The following is a 22,469-nucleotide window of genomic DNA, read 5'->3' as shown; positions in this document are numbered from 1 at the left end:
GTTCCCGCCCCCTCCCCCCCCCAGCCCCTCCCTCATGGCGGCGGCGATGTTCCGGAGCTTGCTGGTCTCCGCGGCCCAGCAGCGGCCTCCGGCCCCGGCCCCGGGCGGGACCCCCCGGGAGCCACCGCCGCCGGGCGCCCCCGCCCCGGACACGCTGGAGGCGCAGTTCAGCTGCCCCATCTGCCTGGAGGTCTATCACCGGGCCGTCTGCATCGGGGGCTGCGGCCACACGTGAGCCGGGGGGGGGGCGCTGGGGACCGGGATGGAGATATGGGGGGGCCGGGCCTGGGGTGGGGGCCGGGCCGAGGGGGGGGGCGCCGGGCCGGGGGGGGGAGCTGGATCATGTGTATCTGGGTAGTGGTCCCGGGGGCAGGTGGAGGAGAAACCACCCTGGAGCCCGCCCCCCCCCCACCCCGTTACCCTTGTTCAGTGCCCGGCCCCGCCCCCTCGGGGACACCCCCGGACCCTAGAGCCCCCCCCGCCATGCTGCACTGCGGGGTGCAGCTACACCCCAGCACCCTGACCTGGGGCCTGCAGCGGGCGGAGCCGGAGCCCAGCCCTGCGGCGGGGTGTTGGGGGGGATTCGTCCCACGGGAATTTAATTTGAGTGTGAACAACGTCCCCCCCCACCCCCCGGCTGCTGTAAATCCTCTGTTCTGCCCACCCGTGGCGCTCCCGTGGGCCAGCTTTCCACGCCGGGCGCTCGCCTGGAATGGAAGGATTGCATTTTTGTCCAGCTGCCTTTGGCGTCCCAAGTTGGGGCATTGCTGCGCCATGGGCAGCTTCTTGTGTTGTCCTGTCAGATCATCTAATCGCTGAGCCGCTCCGGTCCCTAAAACTGCCTTCCAGCGAGTATGTCTTGTGACGGGAGTCCCCTGCGACCCTCGGTGTGTGCGGGGCTTCTTCTGAATGAGTTTAACTCTGGAGCAAGCGCCGCTTGTGCTGACAGAGTGCCGGTGTTCTGCTGGCCTGGTGTAAGTGCTTTACAGATCTCTGCCCTGAAGAGCTTACAGTCTAACTGGGCAAGAGATGGAGCAGGAGGGATAGGAAGTGACAGGAGGCAGCTTGAGAGGCAGCGTCAGCAAATGTCGTGTTCCACATCTTGTTTTGATCTTGGGCAGCGTGGGAGGAGCACGGTTTATAGGGCTTCCCGAAGGAAGCATTTCATAGACCATCCCTTGATTTTCTCCTCTCATTACAACCACGAGTAGTTTCCAGGATATCTTGGAGAGCTCCAATTTAAACACTGGCAATACTGAATGAAGCAGTGATGTTTACTGTCTCCTTCGCCGTCTTGGACTTTACCTCCATGCTCCCCCATCACCGCCTCGATGTAAATAGCCAACCGAGGGCGTGGGAGCCAGGCCGATGATATTCCCTAAAGCTGCCACCCAGGTGTGACCATGATGGGACTTTGGCAGCGTGTGTGGGGGCAGACTAGAGCACTGCATAGTAAAATGGGAACTGGAGGGAAAGGAAGCTCTGCTCATGATGACATCAGTAGAAACTATGGAGCCTTGTAGTGCTCTGTGCTTGTATTGGTTTCTGTAAATCTGCTAAGAGGGTCATGGGGGGGAACCCCACAAAGGACAGGTCCCTCCTTGGCAAAACAAGTTAAATGGTAGCCTCACATGTTGATCAAGAACATAAGACTCTTCGGGAAAGGGAGGGCTGAGGGAGGAGAGTGGGGTACAAACTCCTGGTTACAAGGTCAGGCAGTGTAGCAGACAGATGTCTAGGTGGTTCTGTTTGTGTAACATACACTCCTGCTGGTAGGTGTGCAGTAGAAGTGTGTCTCTTGGGGGTGATTTGAAGGGGACGAGAGCGATGGCTTGGTGAATAGATTTTGGGAAGGGTGTTCTAAGCCTAAGGGGCAGCATGGAGAGATTTGTGTTTAATGCTTTAAGAATGCTTCAAATCCGACACTCAGTGGCAGCTCCCCCAATGGCTGCATCTGTTGCAAGAGCTAGCTAATCAACAACAAATGCCCACAAACCAAGTATTTGCTGGTACCTGGATCCTCCTGGCCTGGCAGACAACTGTAGCTTGGTGGTTTGAGTTCACCAGCAGTGGGAAAACTTGCAGCTGATCAGTTTTGGCCTGCAGTTGCAAGAAGTGCACTGTCTGGGGCTGCGTTTTCAGACTGAGTGGCCCTTGAGGGCAGATGGGAGGCTACCTGTTTAGGGGACTGCGAATGACAGGGCCTGGCCAGCTGACTTCTCTCTCCTATGGCGTGAGTTTTCTACGTGGTGGTGGTGTGTGAAACACCGTTAAATCAATCAGAAAACACAGGCACCTTTCAGTATTTCCCAATGCTTCATTCTGAGCAGCGTTCCCTGGAGAGGTAAACAGATTTAAAGACCCCTCAGCAGGGTTGATGGGGCCCAAAGCGCTTCTTGAACTTCCTTCAGAGCCTGAAAAATTCCAGCTTCTCCAAACCATGGACTGCAGTTTAAAATTGCCCCTATGCTGTTCAGCCAATGACAAAACGGGCGTGCAGGCATCAGCCCTGGGTTATTGCTCACCTCTGCTGTTGGTGAACCATATGAGGATCAGCATTGCTAAGACTATTGGAAACAAACAAAACTATTCTGGTACCTAGCCTTGCAACGGTGACTTCCACAGGAGTCTTGCTTCTTTTGTTCTGGTTCTCTTCGGGTCACTGGGGCAGGTTTGGCCTGCCTGCAGTACTGCGTCAGGAGTGATTGAGAATAACGCGCAGGCCAGCCGTGTCGATCCCTCTGCCTGTCCCTCCCGTAGACACAGTGGTGTAGTGCACCAGCTACAGGTAGGAGACAATGTTAGAAAGCTTTGCTGTGAAGAGGAGGGGACTGTTACCGCAGCGTAGGGCTCAGAATGGAAGGAAGGCATGGAGGAAGAGGCGGGGGTCCCGTGAGGGCGTAGGCAGGAATGGGGCTGGAGGCGAGCAGAGTGAGGTCCTATGCTTACAATTGTCAGGGAATGGTAGAGGAAAGGCAGTAGAGTGGTGGGCAAGGAAGGTTCCTAGCAGTATCTGGAGGGAGGTGCAGAGAGTCCTTGAGAGCAGGTTGCAGTAGTCCAGGAGAGGTGACCAGGGTGCGCATGAGGGCTTGGGATCTTGTCTTCACTAGGAAAAAGTTGTGTCCTCTACTCGAGCTAAACCCGGAGCCTGAGAGACAGAGCTGTCACTAGTGATGGCAAGGGCAGGTCGGGAAGGGACGTGGAGAAGCTGTGGATTTGTTTGGCAAATGTGCCTTTGGGTCGGTTGCCAAACTACTTAAGATTTGACCTGGCGCCCTGCCTGTCGGGTGGGCTGGGCTCGTGGCGAGCTGTCTGTCGAAGACGACTCTGTGGCCCTTCCTTTTGGGCTGCATTGGAAGTCGAGGAGCCTGGCTGGAGGGCAGGTTTGCTGGTGTTGGCTCCCTGCTTTTGTTCAGGAGCAAGGGAGAGACAATGTGAACTCTGCCCCCGAGCAGGAGCTGCTCGTGCGTATCTATTACCTCTCCGCTTGCCTGACCGCAGGGACAGTGGCAGGATGTGCAGCTTTTGGGGACCCCTGCTGCCTTTAATGTGCGAGAGTCCGTCTTTGCACAAAGCAGGCGGGTCGTTGAGGACTGTTGTGCCAGAGGCAGGAGGTGGGTGTGGGAACTGGCACGTACCAGGGTGCTCTGCATGATCATTTGCATGTGTTACCGTCATGCCTGCCGGCCCCAGCTGAGGCAGGGCCTTAGTGTGCTGTGTAAACACATAGTGAGAGACAGTCCTTGCCCTGAAGAGCTTCGCTAACTGGACGAGACAGGCAAAGGGTGGGAGAATGCCAAATGGCGCTGATTGTATCGCAGTTCCCAATTAGGAAATACTGAGAAATGGAGCGACTTGCCCGGGGTTGCACAGGGAGCACGTGATAGAGCTGGGAATTGAACCCCGAATCGAGTGCTCCAAGGCCGTCCTTTTTCTCTGCAATGCAAAAGACTCCCTGAACAGGTGCTTGTAGTAGGGAGACAGTGAGCTTAATACTACCACAGGGCTTGGAGATGGGAGATCTGCTCCCAGCTGTGCCACGGATCCACCTCTTCGTGCCTCTACTTCCCCATCTGTAAAATTGGGTGTAGCAGTTGCCTCCCGGGGCGCTGTGACTGAGTTCATTGTGTGCCCAGGAATGCTGGAGAAGGCTGTTGTGCTGTGTGTCAGTGTAGTGATAGGTACACATCCTGAAGCTGATGCATGCCTAGCCCAGGATGCTTTGATTTTGCCTAGCACCGCTCTAGTTTGCTGGTGCCACAAGGACCGCCATGGGCTCCAGCTTGTTTTAAATAGAGCTGGTCAGAAATTTTTCCACAAATCATTCCCTCCCCCCCTCCCCCCACCCCCAAGGAAAAAAAAAAGTTTACCTGTCAATGTCTTGTTTTGAGATTTTTCTAAATTAAAAAAAGTTCTGGTTTAAAACAACTTTCCAATTTGAAATTTCAGCTAATTAGACTGGGACAGGTTATAAAAGAAAGGTAAAAATCGAAACAAAATGTTCTGATTGACCTGAAACGAAAAAATTCCATTTTTAGTGCAGAAGTTTGGGATTTTGACTTTTCGCCCCAATTTGAGGTGAGGGACGGGGTATTTCCAACTCTCAAACATTCATGGGATGAATAAAATGTTTCCCACCTATCTCTAGATTTAAACATGCAATACCCCACCCCCAAAGAGTGAGTGAATCATGGGCAGCAAGGGAGCACTGGGGTAAATTCCAATCTCTGTTATTAGGGAGGGGACAATGAAACAATTGCATGTTGATTGTAACCAGTTATGGATTAATTGCAGATTTTGTTGGTCTATTTCAGAGCTATTGAGCATGTCTTGGAGGAGAGGGGTGGGGAAAGGAGGTTCTGATTATAACTGTCTGGAAACTTTCCATGCTCAAACTATAGCTTCCAGTTTATTTTCAGTAGAGATGCCAGCTCGTCTTTACAGATGAGCAAAGGGGAAACTGCAGACAAGATAAAAATGTACAGCCACCTAGCTGTTCAGCTCTGGATAAATCAGTTCCCAGTGGAAAGGCTGGTGTTCTTCCAAGAGGGATTTGCTGTTTGCCCTTTTTGTCTCTCCCTCTCACTCGTAGCCCTGAGGTCTGTTTCCAGTAGAACAGTTTATTTTCCAGAATTTCCTCTACAGCACTTGATTTGAAGTCAGGCATAAGAACTTTAAGAGGAAGTGATCCCTAGCCAATCTCACTATGTTCTGGCCTATTACTTCCCTCCTGTGAAGCCTTAAATGGCTTGTTTTTGAAAATCATTGCCTGACCATCCGCAGTGAAAGCACATTACCTGTGTTCTTCCTTGCTGAGGGTCTCCGGATCACTGCTTTAATGCTTCGTGCCCGTCATCTGGGGTTCATAGCGGAGCACTCTTTCCCAATTTTGTGCATGGATGCACATGGAGATCAATTAAATCTTATTCATGTGACACTGTGTAGTGCAGCATGGAGTCTGCAAAGGGCAGCGAGCAGAGAGCGCCTGTCTGCTTTCTGGCCACTCCCCTGAACGCCGCTTCTCACTATATGTCTACAGACAGGCCTAACGACAGGGGTGGTGCACCTGTCACTCACTCAAACAGGAAAAATGTTGTTGGGGGTGTTCCCAATATCCCTTCGGCCTGTCCCAAGCTGACTGCTTGGCCAGGATGGTGTGGCTGGCTTCAGTAGGTTCTAATCATGTGGTTCAGACCCAGAGAGCTGACAGTCCGCTCCACAGCACTTATAAATTGGGGTGTGGAGATTTAACCCGGCAGCTACCATGGAAAGACAGTCATGTTGGTAGGTCCTCACTTGTGCTTGTACTTGTACTTGGAACAAACCAGCCTCACTACTGTATCGATGCAGGAGATGCTTTCCGTGAGGAAGGACAGGCCAGTAGAAGGCTGTGGCTGTAGCAGATGAACTAGCATGAGAAATCCTTCTGCAAGAGGCCAGAGGGGGGTAAATGCAAAGCCAGACCTTGTTGCACAACCTGAACTTCTTAACCACATTGGCTCAGCCCCTGGCAGAAGCTACGCTGGCCGCAGCCTGACACACGCCCGCTGACTTCTGCGGAGGAAACCTGCCTTCCTGTGGGGGAAGCAACATATCTGGTCTCTCTCTGTCTGCAGATGTCCGTGGATTTGCAAGGCTCTACTAACAGCTTCACAGGTCACCGCACACCAGTGACGCAGGGCTGTGTCAAGGCCCCAACAACACCCCCCCCCCCCCCCTTTCCCCCACTTCTCCCCAGAGACCCCCTGACCTGCCACGCGCTCTGCCCCGCCACACCTCTTTCCTTGCTCCGAGCAGGGAGGCTACAGTCCTGGGCCCCCGTGTGCAACGCCACCCTCCCTGTGGGGGGCTTGGACTCCCCTACACAGCCACAGCGGCTCTAACGCACACAGACCTGCCGGGATAGATGGTGCTGACAGCCACTCTCCTTCCTCACTGCGCAGGAGTACACTCTCACGCTCCCTTCTAGGAGTTGTAGTTTACCTCCTCCATCCTAGCAAGTTGGGGACTACAACTCCCTGAATGTCTAGCGGGCTATTGCCATGTATCGCAGGGAGCTGGAGCCTGAGTGCTGGGTGACAGCTGTGCCATGGATACAACGCTTGTATCTGCATCCGAGCCACAGAAATGGTACATGGATATAAAGCAGATTTGCAGGGCTCTACAAATTGGCCAGTAGGTTCAGTAGCCCTGTGACTAGTTGCGGGGGATTCAAGGGAAAGTGCCTAGACCATGCAGGAGGGAGGTGGCAAACAGGAGAGGAGTGGCCTCGGTGAAGCAGAATGAGGTGGGCAGATGAGGCCTGTAACTCAGATGCCTGGTGTGGGCTTCTGAAATAGGCGTTGCTGATTGCTACGTATCTGTGGCGGATTAGTAGAGCATCGATCTGCACTGAGGTAGTTCAACCTGTTGGACCGGTGTGGTAGATCTACTTGGAGGAACCGTTTCCACGCTCCTTGGTCTTACAGACATTATCATCTCCTAGGTGGCTACTAAAAAGCTCCTACCACTTCCTAAAGTCTGAGGAGAAACCATTGCCATTGATCTCTGTGTTGGATCAATTCCTGCATTACCGTAGTGAGGGTCTACCAAGACGGCAGTGAGCAGGGCTTCCTATGAGTGGGTGTGGCTGGGGGGGAAGTGGGGGGAATAAAAATGTCACGGGTCCTGTCCTCTTTTCCCCATGGCTGTGATAAATAATGGTTCTCCACTAAGCAACTTAACAGTTCTGTTTCTCCTCCAGATTTTGCGGGGAGTGTTTGCAACCGTGTCTTCAAGTGCCATCTCCTCTGTGTCCGCTCTGTCGCATGCCCTTTGACCCCAAAAAGGTGGAGAAGGCCTCCAATGTGGAAAAGCAGTTGTCCTCCTACAAGGCTCCGTGCAGGGGGTGCAGTAAGAAGGTAATCCATCTGAGTGGGTGCAGTTGTGACTGCCCTGTCCCTGGTATTGTGGGGACAGGACAGGTATGGGTGACACCCCATTGAGATGGTCCATTGTACTAATCAAGGTTTTATCACTGCCCAGATGAGGGTTAGTTTATATCTGAGCGCAGTATCTGTTTTCAGGGGTTAATTCCTGCATCCCCAAACATTGTGGATGGTAGGCAAGAGTGGTTCTCCACTACCAGGCATGCGGCTTGGAACCTGGGAACTGCACAACGAACAGGGTGCTCCGCCGTTATAAGATGTGCTTTACTTCAGACGTGGAGGTGGTCAAAAAGCAGGACAGGCCGTCTTGTGGGAGTCAGGAGAGCTGGTTTTGTTTCTAGATCTGTTAGACTTACTTTGTCTCCTTGAGTAAGTCATTTAACCTTTCTCTGCCTCCGTTTCCCATAATGCTTCCTACATCAGAGGTCCTGGGGCTTAACTCGTGAATGTTTATAAAGTATTAGTGTTACTCCCTTGAACGACAAAGTCAATATTTTATTAATGCATCTTTTAAGAAGGGAAACTGGGCACGTATTTTCTCCCTCTACTGCTTCACATTTTCTAGAAGACAAATGGCATCAGGTTTCTACTACAATTCATACTTTCCCTCTAACGATCATCTCCCCCGCTCCCTGTAGTTGGAATCAGCACAGCTCCAGGCCTAGTGCTTGTAGAGACCTTACTCTGAATGCTAGCTGAGCAGAAGTACAGTGGTACAGATATGACAGCAACAGAGCTTGGCTTGTGGAAGCGTTAGGTATATTATAGGCACGGCAGCGCTGCTTTAGTTAAGTTTAGGTCAAGACTTCTGTTTAAAGAGGGACCTTTCTACGTCCTCGAACATGGACGTGCTCAGTTGGATTCCTTTGAAATTTGCTGTGTCTCAGGTGGGTGCAGGGCATGGATAATGACCCCAATGGTTCCTTTTTGCCCTTCGGTGGTGGTTGCTGGAATTCCGTGGGTGAGAGTGGATGGGGTTGTAGAAGGATGTGAAGCGTTTGTACGTTTCAGTAACTCTGGGGTTGGCAGAGTACAGGAATGTGTGTCTTGGGCCATTTCTGAAAGCGGGCAGAGTTAAGATTGTATGGGCCACCTTCACTCTGGATTTCCTGCTTTTCTAAATTTGAGTGTTGCTCATCTCAGTGTTCTGCAGGGGGATGACATACCACCAAGCAGCCTGAACTCGAAGTTACCATAGTGTTTTGCCACTGAATTTACCATAGGTGTTTGGATTCCAGAGAACGTCTCTCATTAAGCAGATCAAATTCTAGCCCCCAAAATACTTGATACCATCCTTGGTAACGCTCCAGCTGGTCGTCACATTGGCGGGATCTCCTGGTTGGCTTGCTGAGTTTCCTGTGCAGTGCTGCTCAACCTCAGACCTCAGTTACATGGCCCTTTGTAAAATCCTGCGCTGTTGGTGCTTATGAACCACAGGAAGGGCTGAGAGATAGCTATACAGGCTTTGCTGTCTTGTGCGAGGTGGTGCTGCACTCAGATGGAACATCTCTTTATCCTAACAGCCTTTGGCAGTAGACTAATGCCATTATTAAAATAGTGGAGCCTTCCAAAGAGACTTGGGACAACATAAGAACAGAGTGAGACAAACCTCAAGTGGTACAGCTGTGATTCATCTCGTGTTTGTTAGCAGCTGTTACAGAGTGGGTTGTTCTTACCTTTAGTGCTGCTGAAAGAAGCCAGGTTCACAGCCCTAGAGAATACAGCAGAAAATAGGTACAATGTGGCCATTGCGTTGCCATCATGCCTCATCCCTCCCATGAAGGGACCACCTGTGAGGGAATCCAGACCTGGTGCCTCTGGGACTGTCAGTAAAATTGTCATTTGTGGTGGTGGTGGCTCTGTGCTGTGGAAAGCTGTCACCTAGGGGGCGGAGACCCTTTCCCTCTGCTGCTGCAAACTTCACTTCTTGTTAGGTTTCTCATAGCTCCATGTGTAACTTTGAGCCTGGCATTTCTGTTCCTTATTGAAAACTTGAGTGTAAGATTTGGGTTGCCTTGAAGGGCAATAGCTCTACCATGACTTGCTTGGGTCTTGTGACAAGGAAATGGGCTTTCTTGGCAGTTCATGAGATCAGCTACAGTAACCCACCCATCCCCATCTGAAATCCTGCAACGGTAGCTGGTTGGCTGATGGTTTTGGTTGGCTATCACGAGACACGCTTTGGCCCAGCAATTCCACATTGGTGCAGATTGATGTTCAGTTATCCTAGTTGACTCCTATATTCTGACGCCTGGCAGAAAGTGTTTGGGGAGGCTACTTTCCCTAGAATATACTGCTTTGCGTGAGAGTGTGGCACCTGTCTTGATTTCTTCTTTCTAGAGAAATGCATCCTTTGCCCCTTGGAGTTCTCCAAGATTGTCCTGGCTCTCTAAGAATCTATTATTTTCTCCCTCTATCTGTCTTTCCAGGTGTCCCTAGCGAAGATGAGATCCCATGTTTCCTCCTGCACTAAGGTTCATGAGCAGATGGCCAACTGCCCAAAGTTTGTTCCAGTGGTCCCAACTTCCCAGCCGATTCCCAGGTATTAAAATACCACATCAGGCTACTTTATAGGGGAATGCTCCCATTTCTTTTTCTGTAACAATTGCTATTTAAACAGTGGCACAAGATTAACCAGAAACTGTCTGGTCAAATCTGGCCTTGAATTTTAGAAAGATTTCTAAATAGGCTTTTTCCAAAACCCGACACTGACAGAAATAAGCTAGACTTCAAAACCTCTTGGAACTTGATTCTGCTCTCTCTGACAGTGAGTAATTCCACTGACGCTATTGGAGGAGCCTTAGCATGTGAACAATATCTGGCCCTTTGCCTTCTCTGTAAGGTGGGTTTAGTGCCCGGGGTGAGGGAGCCTGGATTTTTAAAAACAAGAGTGACACGTGGTGTATCGAATCCTTTGGAGTCCGCTGGAGTTGGCGTGTCTCTGTGCAGCCTGTTCCGTTTTCACCTGTCCTCTTCCCTGTTGCTGTCTGTTGTTGAATTCTTGACTGCTCTTTCTTTTTAGCAATATTCCCAACCGTTCCACTTTTGTCTGCCCTTATTGTGGAGCCCGGAACCTGGACCAGCAGGAGCTGGTCAAACACTGTATGGAGAACCACCGCAACGACCCCAACAAAGTGGTGAGCTTTCCTCAGACAGACTGGTGAGAATTTGGCCCTGCGGCCCTGATTTCCACATCCGGCTCTTTGCTCAGGAACCTCTTAATGGGCAGAGAGCAGGAGCGGGGTAACCTCCAGTGAATTGGAAGTCTGTATGCATTTTAATGAGTCCCCTGTTCAAAGTCCGACAGGCGCACACATCTGCTTCTGGGCATAAAGTACTATCCGCATTTCTAGCTCGTTTAATCTTTGTTAAATCCCTTTGACAGGCAGATACCGAGCTGGCTCTATGAGCTTTGTTCGAGGTACACTGCAGAGCGAGAACTGGGTTAAGCCTAGATTTCTGTGCTGCCTCCCTAACTCTAGTGGTTTTGCTTTGCCACTCACTTTCCAGTACAATAGGTTGAGACTTTGAAGAGCCTCTTGTACTTGTGAGACAGGAGCTTCCTCTGTTTCCCTCAGTGCAGCTTGCCTTTAAGCTCACAGAGGGCTCATAGCTTTTTGTCAGGGAACCCTGTGCATTTAATTGATCATATTTGCTGTGCCCCGTTCTTGTCCCAAGCCTGTTGTTTTAGCATTGATGAGTGTTGAGCCCAAAAGGGAGAATTTACAGGCGTGTGGACTTTCACTGGGACCATTTCCTGCTTGCAAACACCTCTTTAGCCCATTGTAGCATCCCCGAGAGTTCTGTGAGTGTGAGAGAGAGAGAGAGAGACTTTCACGCACCATTCCCACAGCTACATGTGCACTTGTGGGAAATGTATGAGCATGCATAATGTGTAGGCAGTCTTGAAAATCTGGCCTGTGAGTCAGGGCTTTCAACGCTAGCTCTCCAGCTTGTATAGATGTCCAGCCTCTCTTGGAGAGGGTATTTGCAGAAGCTGCCTCTGACTGATAGAAACCTAGTCCTGCTAGTGCTTGGGCTGTGGGTGGTGGGCAGTATTCCAGGAATTGCACCACATTGCTGGTCTCACGTCTTTCTTTTCCTCCACTGTATGTTATAGGTGTGCCCAGTCTGTTCGGCGATGCCCTGGGGGGATCCCAGCTACAAGAGCGCCAACTTCCTGCAGCATCTCCTACACAGGCACAAGTTCTCCTACGACACCTTTGTGGTGGGTACTGCTGCAAATCAAAGTTCAAGTTGCGTAGGGGCCCTGTCCTGTTCCCATTGTCCACGTTCCAGCCCGTAATCGGCTAGCGATGGCTTTACAAGTGGCTGGCCCGTATGAGAAATGCGAACGCCAGTCTTGTGTGCAATTATTGCAGTTTTCATGCTGTACTACCTGCTACTGGCAACTTGTGGTGAGGGAGTGGAAGAGGAAAGGTTTCCTTCTGTATCGCCAGTATCTGTCCCAACCAGCTAAGTGGCCTTGAAATAACTTCTGCCTTTTAGATAGAATCACATCTATATTAATAGAAAATAGCATGGTGGCACGTCGAAGCAAGACTCTGCAATAGACTGTGGCAAGAAATTGTGTTGAACTGTAGGATGTTCCCCTCCTAGCAGGACACCTGAGCACAGGGGGTTGGGGGAGGGATCCTTTCTGAAGGCTGAGTTTTGTTTTTATGGCCTGCACGTCTGGGAGACAACTGTATGTTGAAGTGGGTTACAGCGCACAAAAGCTTATGCCTGCGGAAATTAAATGTGTTAGTCTTTAAAGTGCTACAGGGCTCTCGTTGTATAGCGGTATGTTGCTTGCCCTGACATCCCCATGTCACCCACTTCGTTCTTATATTACTGCAGTAACACTTGAGGCTCCAAGAAGGGATCTGGGCCACCGGGCTAGGGCCTGGAGATGCACAAAGTGAAGCGAGTCCCTGCCCCAAAGAGCTTACAGTCTGAGTGATGAGCTTCACCAGGTTGTGATCGATGAGGCCAGGTGGTGGGGATGAGAAGGGCAGAGTATTTAAGCTTGCTATCCACTCATGCAGCTCACGTGTCCAATTTAAACCCACTGGAAAACAAGCAAGAAAAGTGTCACTGAAAACCTGCGAGGGCTACCAAGTTCCAACCAAATGCCCTGTCAAGGTCGTACCAGCCTCTGCATGCAGGATGACCCTCACATGGGCTCAACAGGTTTTTAACAAACAAGGTTTTTGGTGGGGGCATAGGGAGGTAAAGCCAATAATTAGGGAGCAGGGTTGCATTTGCCAGACTCCAAACTGCCTTTTGGTAAACACCACAATCTGCCCTGGGAGGTTGAGGAAAGTGAGGGGCAGCTGAGCTGGTGACAACAGTTGTGGGGCCTGTTCCCAAAAGGAGCAGTGTATAACGTTGGATTGGCTGACCTCAGCCCTGCCGCCTCGGAGACGTGCTCTCTCACAGCGGCATTAGAATCTGAGCTCCAGAGACCAGTCAGAGACCTGGAACGTGCACTGTGTGTGCATGTGCTGTGTCCTCTAGTGCAGTGTGAAAATGAGAACTCCGGTTGGTCTCCCTCCCTGTTAATGTGTGTGTGGGGTGGTAATCTTCTCTGAGAAGCTGCAGCCAGGGCAGTTCTTCTCCAGAGACCTTGCAGATAAATGCCTCTGTTTGTATCTTTCATTATCTTTTGGTAGATTAGATTCCAGAGTGACTGTTCACCTCAGAGGACAGATACAAAACTTTGAAATATTTGCATGTCTCATCTTTCAAAGAGATCCTCATGGTCAGGTAGCTTATGTCCAAATTTGGGTATTTAAAAAAAAAAAATTGTGGCATTGATAGAATTCTTTTTTGACTTTGTAAATGAAACACTTTCAGTTAGTGACATCTTCCTGCTGTCTGCCGAGAGTGAAACTGATTATAGAACTAACCGCTTTTCCCTTCACTGTCCTTTTAAAATGCAAGAAATAAGCTTAGAAAAGTAATCTCCTACTCTGTCCAGCCCGGCCTGGCTGAGGTGGTGGTAATCACACAGGTGAGGTTTTCTTATAATCATATGGCTCTTTTGATCGTGTCCATGCTCCGAAAGGACGGTCAATGTGAAGATTTTTTCCGCTTGGCGTTCTGGTCCTTTCTTGGGAATGTCACAAGAGATACAAGCACCGGGGCAGACGCAGCTTATTAATGCAGGCAGAGATGCCGTGTCTCCTCTTCGGCCCCTTTGACCCGTTTGCTCTTTTTTTTGTTTCCAGGACTATAATATTGATGAAGAAGCAGCGTTGCAGGCTGCGTTGGCACTCTCCCTCTCGGAGAACTGAAGGCGACTGCTGAGCAGCGGTGTGAATCCTCCCTACGCCTGTCTTTTTGCACAAGTCGCCTTTCCGCTAGGAGAGGTGTGACACTTGTTAATCCCTGAGCATTCCCTAGAGATTAGGCAGCCCATCTCTGTTTAAATTGCACCTTGTTTAATAAGGTGAAATCTTTTGTTGCACAATGGAATCGTGAGCGAGCATGGTCTGGTGAGGGTGACACCTACTGGATGGGACGAGGCAAAGGTGACCTTACCAAATGTTTGGGTTTTTTTCCAATTGGGCATTTCATATCCATATACGGAGTATATATCTATATCTATTTATTATTAGATGCTTTTTGGCACCATCGATCCTCATATTTGTTGCAAAGTTACGGGGTACGTAAAACAATGATGCATTTTATGTAAAATGCCCTAGTTTTCAATTCTTATTGTCCATGGTTGTTTTTTTTTTTAAAAGCGTTGAGCGTTTTTTAACCTCGTAAGAGTATTTATTGAGCCGTTGGCCCTCCACCCACCCGAGGGCACGAGCAATCTGTTGCTCAACTCTATTGCCGCTGCTCAGGGAAGGCCAGAGGCAACGAAGCACATTGGGCTAAATCTGGGAGCGAAACTGTTGTGCTCGGATACCGTGATGACGGGCCGATTAAAAAGACCTAGGTAGAAATGGAAAGGAATCCTGAACTGTCCTGCCACTGGCATTCTTTCACCTTACTCATTTTGTACTGGCTTTTGTGATACTAGAGTTCTTGCATTTTTTCTACATTAATTGGTGTGAGACCTTTTCACGTTTTATAGAGCAAAAACAAAGCAGTTACTCTTCATATTGCAATTTTTGTGTTTGACTAGGAACAATAGTATTTTTATGGAACCTTATTAAGAAAAAAAATTCTATTTTTTAAACACGTGCTGTGGATTCAAGAACTGGGGGTGGGGTGGGGAAATGCTGGGAACTGAAATTAAGAGGGGGCTCTTTTCCATTAACGCCTGCGCAACAGAAAGCTTGCATTGTTTCATATTTATTTTTTCTGTTTTTTAATGGTTTTTTGGGGTCAATTAGCATTTTTTGGTAATAAAGATGCTGCTGATGAGCAGCCATGCTGGATCAGGCATGTGACCCAACCATGGGTGTGCGGTATTTGCAGTTACTCACCAGGCATTACAGGGGTGTTGAGTCAATGGATCAAGTCCACCTCTGAAAGAAAATAAAAACTGTGATGCAAACTCCTTCAAGTTGTTCAGCAGAGGGTGTGTTATGTTGGAGGCAACAGCCCCGTTAGCGTTATCAAGGAGCTGGCCAGTTAGCTTCTGGACTCTCAGCTATTCATTCACTTCCACTGGCATGGATGGGCTGTTGGCTAGAGTTGTGAAGGGGCTGATCTGGTCCTGGCTTGGCAGAGCTCAGTTCAGCGGTGGTGTGGTGTTTAAAAGTGTGTATGCAGTACCGCTTGACAAGTAGGTTTCCTGCCACTGTTAGAACTAAAATCAGATCTCTTAAAGCTTTGGATTACTCCATGAACTCTGTGTGTGAATGTGGAGCCAATAGCGTACAGATCCCACCTGTGTCTATGGGATGGTGTGTAAACTGTAGCTAGGGACTCACTTCGATTCTAGTCACCTTTGGAAAAGGAAACCATGGCTCCTTGGCAGCCATCCAGAGATTTGTCGGGTCGCTGTAATCCCGGGGCAAAGATTTGGGAGCTGACCAGTAGAATAATTTACAATAAACTTGATGCCACAGATTTTTTTTTTTTTGCTACAAGTGTAATTTTACAGCATTAAACCTCATAGGGATGCCACGGCAAAACTGTCCATTGGTGTAGAGTTAAACCCAGGCGTCTGGTGCTGGATCCTGCCTGAGATAGGACACACGCCTTGAGAGACCATTTGCCCGAGTGGGCGTGGCAGGCGCTGAATGAGAGTTCTGAAAGGAGATGGAGTGAGATCTGTTTGTAACCGACCATCTTACCCTAGGCAGCCTCGCAGCTTGCGTTCTTCCTGGGGGGTGAGGAGGTCGTCTGGGTGTGCTCTGTTCCACACTCTTGCTCTCACGTAGAATCAGACCTGCTTACTCCTTCTGCGCTGGCAAGATCATTTTCTTGTTCACTCCTCGGACGGTGCAGGGGCCTCTTTGGGAATCGGGCAGATCTGACCAAAGGCTTGGGCTCAGCCTGTTTTTAATGGAGCTGAAATTCTTTTTGGAATAGTATAGCTAGCAAAGGATGCCAGGACACAGAATGACTGGAGCAAGGGGCTCTCTCCACGGCAGGGAGAGGTGTGTATACGGTGAACTTGTCCAGTCAGCACTGTTTGGCAGTGCGTTCCCTGTCTGATTTCTGCCCAGGTCTGTGACTTAAATGTCTTTGGTGACATCGCATTAACTGGCTTTCAGTGAGCCTGTAGAACCTTGGTTTAAACCGCCTCCTTGTACTGGCTGGAGCCTTGAGCTTCTGCACCTTAGATCCCAAGCTCCGGACCGATGCTGCACCCAGCCTCTTTCTTCCCCGTCAAGGAGAACTGGCCTCTTGTCAGTCGGGCAGTTTCCACCCTTAATTTGCATCTGGGGTCCCCATTGCTGGATTTTCCTTTCTGTAGGGACTGGAAACCCTACTCCACAGCGCCGAAAAAAAAAGTTCTTGCTGATATCCACAGCCCCTCTGTTGATGAGCTCTGGGGAATTGCCCTGTGGGAGGCAGGGCAAAGTCCATCTAGGACCATTTCCCTTCCTGTCTGCTAAGAGATGCCCTGTAGCCTCCCAGCCTCTGCCCCTTCCAGGGAGCTGGGAACTTTTCTTCCCCAGGGCTCCAGGAGGGGCAGTCCTTGTTAGGAACACAGCCCAGCAATAGAAACCACGTCCACCCACAGCTTGTTGTAAAATGTGAAGGGGCACAATGCATCAGGTGCTGCGGTTTGCTCATCCCATGGATGTTCAGCCCCTGGCCAGTGCGTGATGCTGTACTTCCACATTCAGGGCGTTTAAAGGCAGGAGAGACCCTTAGCCTGACCTCTAACACAGGCCATTAAACTTGTCTAAGCAGGAGGTTGTGTATGGCTCGGGGCCTGTCTTGGCCTCTTGGAAGGGGACCTCGCCTCTTATCTATCTCTCTGTTCTTGCTTTAGCCATTTTGCTTTCTGGCTCCCTGCCTGGTTCCTGTCCCTTCCCATCTCAATTAAAATCCGTCTCTTCCCTGGATTGCTTCCTGTCTTGAGATTTTGTTCTCCGTTTACTCTTTTATCCCGTGACCTTTGTTATTTACCACCTGACCTACCTGGAGTCCTTCCATCTGCAGCAGTGCAGGAAGCTGTTCTATAATCCCACCCAGAGGAAGGAGTGAGAGCAGCAAGGGCAGTAAGCTGCAATGATCTCCCAATATAGACACATTCTGCTGCTAAAGGCCCTGGCTTACGATGGTCTGATCTCTAGCAAACGGGCTGGAGGCACTTGGTGGAGGGATCTCTTAGTTTTCCTAGGTGAGGTGTCCCTCTCCTAACCCCTATGTATCACCCTTTGACCTTTGCTCTAGCACGCACAGTTAAACCTTTCTCTAGAACAGCTGGGTGGCTCTGCTTGTCTCTGGTCTTGTCCACTGACTCCTTTTCCTTTGTTGCAAAGCAGCTGCTAGAACACCGGCTGCTTTGCACATCACTTGGATAGTCTGGCGGGCACTTGGCACTTGTGCATCTAACATGATCCCTCTGAGGGATGGGATGACAGCATGTCTTCACGCTCAGGCCTGTAAACTCTCAGGCACTGCTGTGCATGGCAGCTAGCTAATCTCCTTGAGTTTGGGAACTGGCTTGTGCAGTCCTTCCTTTCAGCACTGCTCTGGCTGCGTAATACTCGCCATCTGGCATTGCACCATCACTGCGAGCAGTTCCACAGCCATGCCTGGTTGTCTCGTGGGTGATATTTTAAACATCTCAGTAGCCACTTCATTCCAAGCTTGACGCTTAGTTAGTAGGGGGTTACCCATCAACGTAGCTGACTGCAATTGCTACTGCAAATCCAGGGACCAATGGAAACTGCCCCCAAATCGCTCTTTGAATGTAAAATGAGTTTGGACAGGAAAACTCACCACAGTGCAGTTAACCTTGCTTGTTTTGCTTAGCTTATTTGGGATGGGTCAAGGAAGGTTTTGTCTGTCTAGCCTTAAAACCTAGCCATCTGCCAGCAGGCTGTTTGTCCTGGGTTTGAATCTGCACCGCTGTGGGTAGAATGTAAAGAGGGCAGCAGAAGTATAATCCAGAGGGTTTTCCTTCTAAAATGAGAGCCTTCTACCTTTAACAGACATCAGAGCTCGTCTGCTCCCATTTCTCTTCCATCAGCATTAAGCTGCAGAGTTTATGTACCTTTAAATAAAGCTACCTGACTTTTCTACTCTCTTAATGTAGTATATGGAATGGGCTCCAGTTTTCCACTGGCTTTTAAGGCATGGGGCGTGTATCTCTGAGTCTTGTCTTAGTGTAAATTGTGTCTAACAGAAGATGTGGGTTTTGGCAGGTGGAATATTTTGCTTAAGGCTTGAGGGCTGGATGTGCTTGATCTGTGTTCAAAGTGAAGGCTGCGCAAATCGCATGCTGAAACAGGAACGGCAATGAGTTGGCCAGTGCGAGGAGGAAGAATCGGAACCCATAATCCTTATTAAGTTTCTCTTGCCCAATCTCATCCCAACCTGCCAGCTGACAAATTGCCTTAATTCTGTTCCAAGCATGGATTTCGTTTTTTGTTTGTTGTCTTGTTATAACAAGCAGAATCCTCTAGGGGGAGCAACAATTACACACTTGTATATATCATAAGTGCTGCATTTTGTCATTGCACTTGAGATGCTGTTGGGAGAAGCCAGTGCTTTGCTGTAGCCACAGGCATCTGACAATGAAATGTGTCGATGTCTCTGGAACGTGTGCTGTCATGAGTCAGCCTAGGAGTCTTGTTTGCCATAGGTTCAATTGCACTTGTGAGGCAGCAGGGACTAATGGTTAGAGCCGAGAGCCAAGACTCTCATGTCTTAGTCTCTGCTACTCCACTCACTAGTTGAGTGACCAGTGGCTGGTCACTTAATCTTTGTGCCTCAGTTTCCCTACCTGAGCAATACCCACTTTAGGGATTATTTGAGGGTGATGCCCACCTCTGTAAAGTGTTATGGGATCCTCATCTGAAAGGTGCTATAGAAATAGGAAATGTCACATTTCAAAATCAGTTGAGTGTTAGTAAGCACAGTTCATTTTCCAGCAGTACAATCATTCAGGTCTCTTTACCTAAGCAATTTGGTGACGTGTTCGTAAATCATTCACTGTGCTGAAAATTGCTGTTCGTTTCCATCTGGCTAATCCGGACTCGATCAGTGCACCGTGCAGGAGCAATGCTGTCTTCGAACGCGTGCCGGTATCTTGCGTTGGTGTGTAAGCTGCTCTCCCTGTATTTTCAGTGCAGATACACGGCGATACTGTAGAGCACATGAATGTCAGTGGCGTGTGGCTCCCGGACAGGCAGTGCACCACAGCCTGCAATACAAAAGGGTTTTATCACATGGCATCACTCTAGCAGCATCTCCATGGATGACTGGGTTTGTGGCACTTTTCATGCTATCGGTGTCCTAAAGCACATCCCACAGGAGTGAGTGAAATGTTGGCAGGTGCAGCTGCTGTTCTGCCCTCAGCAGTTGCCCGAATGGTAGGGGGAGGAGACTGGCCAGGATTCTGGAGTTGTGAAAAACTCTTTGAAGAGGATGGGCAGTAGCCAGAGCCGTCCCTAGGGTACAGAGGGTCGGGGGGACTGCCCCAGACCCTGCACTTTGGGGGGCCCCACACCACACCAGGTGGGAGGCGGGTGGCTGCAGCCCACCTCCTGGCTGCACGCCTGGATTGGCTGCACCAGGGTCCTGGCTTCACGCTGGCAGAACCGTCCCTGGGGTATGGGGGATTGGGGTGGCTGCCCAGGGCCCCAAGCCTTGGGGGACTCCACCCTTCACACCAGACCAGGCAAGAGGCAGGCGGCTGCCACCAGGGTCCCAGCTGCATGCCGGGCAGGGGGACCACACAGTGGGATTTGCCCCAGGCCTCACACCCTCCTAAGGACCGTCCTGACAGTAGCCATCAGATATGGGCAGATAGCAACCTTTGGCTGAGACATTAAGTCCAGGGCCTAACTGGGCACATCAAATCTTCGTGCATTGTTCAACTGAAATAGCAGCTGCTGCTTGGGAGCAGCTCCAGGGCAGGTGACTGTAAGGAACTCCCTGTGCGAGCACGGTGTGTCTGAGCCAGGATTTGGTGGATCAGCCCAGAACACTTAGGAGCCTAGCTCTCAAAAGGCCCTGTGTTTAAGTTCACTCATTCCCATTCCGGGTCCATCTTCACCTTTAAGCACTGATAAGTGCCCAGTCTATTCATTGCGAATGTCCTCACTTCTCGTCCTGCTCACCCAAAATCCAGCCGGGGGGGGGGGGTTGGCATTCTTCCACCCCATTGAGACCTGGGAGGTGGCTGCCTTCTAGTCCAGAACCCATCCTATCCGAGGATTGCTTAGTGTCTGCCTGGGGCCTGAGAAGGGAGGGGGAAATCTTTCAACTCTTGCTCTTGACTTTTGATGGGACTCAGGCTCTCTTGAAAATTTTGCCCTAGGCTGCAATTTCTGGGCTTACCCAAGGTACTTCCCTGCACCCTGTTATCCGGGTTTTAGGCTCACACTCTAGTAATACAGGGTTTTTTCCACCTCAGTCTAAAGAGTAACAGAAAATATTGCAAAGGCTGCTCCTCCCCTGAGCAGCTAGCTGTCCCTTCCCCACCGCCTCAGCCCAAGGAACCTGCAGTCAGCTGTACAATACCTGAGCAAAGTGCAAACACTTAGCAGAGACAGGCTGCTCTGGGGAGTTTCCTGAGTCCTAACCCTTTGAGTTGGGATTTAGCTGTGTGGGGCCGCCTGGGAGACATGCCATAGTGGCTTAGCAACAAAACTATATCCTCAGTGAGCTGGTGGGGCCTTTCTTCCTAGCTGGTCGCTGCTCTTTTCCCTGGATTTCCTGATGATGATGGTACCTCCTTGCAATATATGCTCACTCCAGGAAGAAAGGAGTTTATGCACAACCTGGGAAGAGTCTGGGTTTCCTGTTTATGCCAGTCCAGTGTCCGGATCACTGCCCCCGCCTGTATGGCTGGGTCCTGCTAATATTGCAAGATTCTCTCTGCTGCTTCGTGGGCAAATCTGTGCCACTCCTTAGCTCCTTCTGCAGGGGTTTTGGCTCTGAAGCGTGGTGGGGATGGCGTTCTGAGCAGGCAGCTGCTGGGGGTCCCTTTCTGTTGTGTAATTAACGAATGGCAGCATTTATTGGCCCAAGATTTGCACTGGAGGTGGGGAAGGGGAGGAAGCAACAGACACGAGAGGGCCCTGTGAGTAGACTTGTGTGGCTGGGAGTTGAGGCCTGAGTTCTATCCCTCTCTCTGCCACAGCCTTCCTGTATGATCTTCAACAAGCCACTTCTCTGTGCCTCGGTTTCCCCAGCTCTAACGCAGGGGCAATGGTACCTGCTTTTGTAAAGCACTTTAAGGCCTATGGATGAAAAGCCCCATGTATGTGCTAAGAGGATATTTACTCTGCTCCCTTTGCATCTGTTATATGTAACTTAAACTAGAGGGGTTTACACTGAGAATTCCACACGTCGCCGCGAATCACAAGACTTCTTCCCCTTGAACTCCTGATTCTGCTCGAGGCGTGGGACCGTCGGGCCCCCGGCGCTGGGTGTAGACAGAGGAGTCCCCCGTGTTGCGTGTACTCTGTCAGGTTTGGCATTGGTGACAAGTCATGCTGTTCAATGTGGTGTTGTGACTGTTTTGCATATGACTAGAACTTTTAACGAAACATACCGGTTTTTTGAAGAAAAATCAATGATGTATTTGTAGCAAACCATTTTTCTCAATAAATGCCGTTTCATCCGCTGGTGTCAGGCTGAAATCTCTTGGCTCTGCACTGGGAGTTTGGGACCAGTTGGGATCACCGACAGCGTCAGCGCAAGGGAACCAAACCCCCCCACTCAGAACACCTTTAGCAGGTCTGTTTCAACTCCCGCGCTCCTCGCCCTCCCGCTGACATGGTGGAATCTCTTGTTAACGCAGGTATGTGCTTGTCAAAGGGAGGGGAGAGCCATCCATCCTGTAAATCTCAATGTACGTGTAAATGTTGAGCTGATAACCTTGCTGCCGGCTCTGCAGTTCGGGTCCTCTTGCGGATGTTCCTGCTGTCCAAACGCTCTTCCTTTTGGCCCAGCAATGGGACTCCTGACATTGCTCGGAGGAAGGGAGCAGAGAGTTGAAGGAATTTGCGTAGCATATGGACTCTCTGGCCTTTCCAGCTGCTTTGAGCCTGCCTGTTGCATGGGGCAAGTGTTGCTGAGCCTCTCAAAGACAGAGCTAACAGGTGTTTAACCTGCCTCTGCTCTGAAGCAACGTGAGCCTGGTGCAAAAGCCGGCATACAGAGGCAAAGCCCGGGGCCGAGATAGGGCAACAAGTGCTGAATGGAATCCGTCTCTTTGTTTGGAAAGGGAGACACACAACTGATCTTTATGACCTCAGCCACTGACTCATTAACTACTGCTGAGCACTGTGGTGCCCGTGGAGTGTCTGGCAGACAAGGTTTCATCATCCTAGTCCCTCCTCAATCTTGTATTTCCAGCGGACACTGCTAGATAGGCAGCTGTGTCAAGTCTCTAACAATTCACTGACTGCTGCTTATCTCGCTGACGCAGAGCAGTTAAAC

General features: G+C 50.3%; 1 protein-coding gene across 1 annotated transcript; it reads left to right on the top strand.

The window, feature by feature from the left end:
- The first annotated feature begins 34 nt into the window (after nucleotides 1-34).
- On the top strand, nucleotides 35-21,649 carry RNF166 (ring finger protein 166). Its single transcript, XM_067540233.1, has 6 exons — nucleotides 35-231; nucleotides 7,244-7,400; nucleotides 9,857-9,969; nucleotides 10,450-10,564; nucleotides 11,548-11,655; nucleotides 13,661-21,649. Exons 1-6 carry the CDS (start codon nucleotides 35-37, stop codon nucleotides 13,724-13,726), a joined length of 756 nt encoding a protein of 251 aa, XP_067396334.1. The 3' UTR covers nucleotides 13,727-21,649.
- The last annotated feature ends 820 nt before the right edge of the window (nucleotides 21,650-22,469 follow it).

Source organism: Emydura macquarii, unplaced genomic scaffold, assembly GCF_026122565.2.
Source record: "Emydura macquarii macquarii isolate MOO-44397 ecotype Brisbane River unplaced genomic scaffold, CSIRO-AGI_Emac_v2 contig_561, whole genome shotgun sequence".
NCBI classification, from domain to species: Eukaryota; Metazoa; Chordata; order Testudines; family Chelidae; genus Emydura; species Emydura macquarii.
The sequence above is the reverse complement of the archived record's forward strand: the minus strand, read 5'-3'. Positions and strand labels throughout refer to the sequence as shown.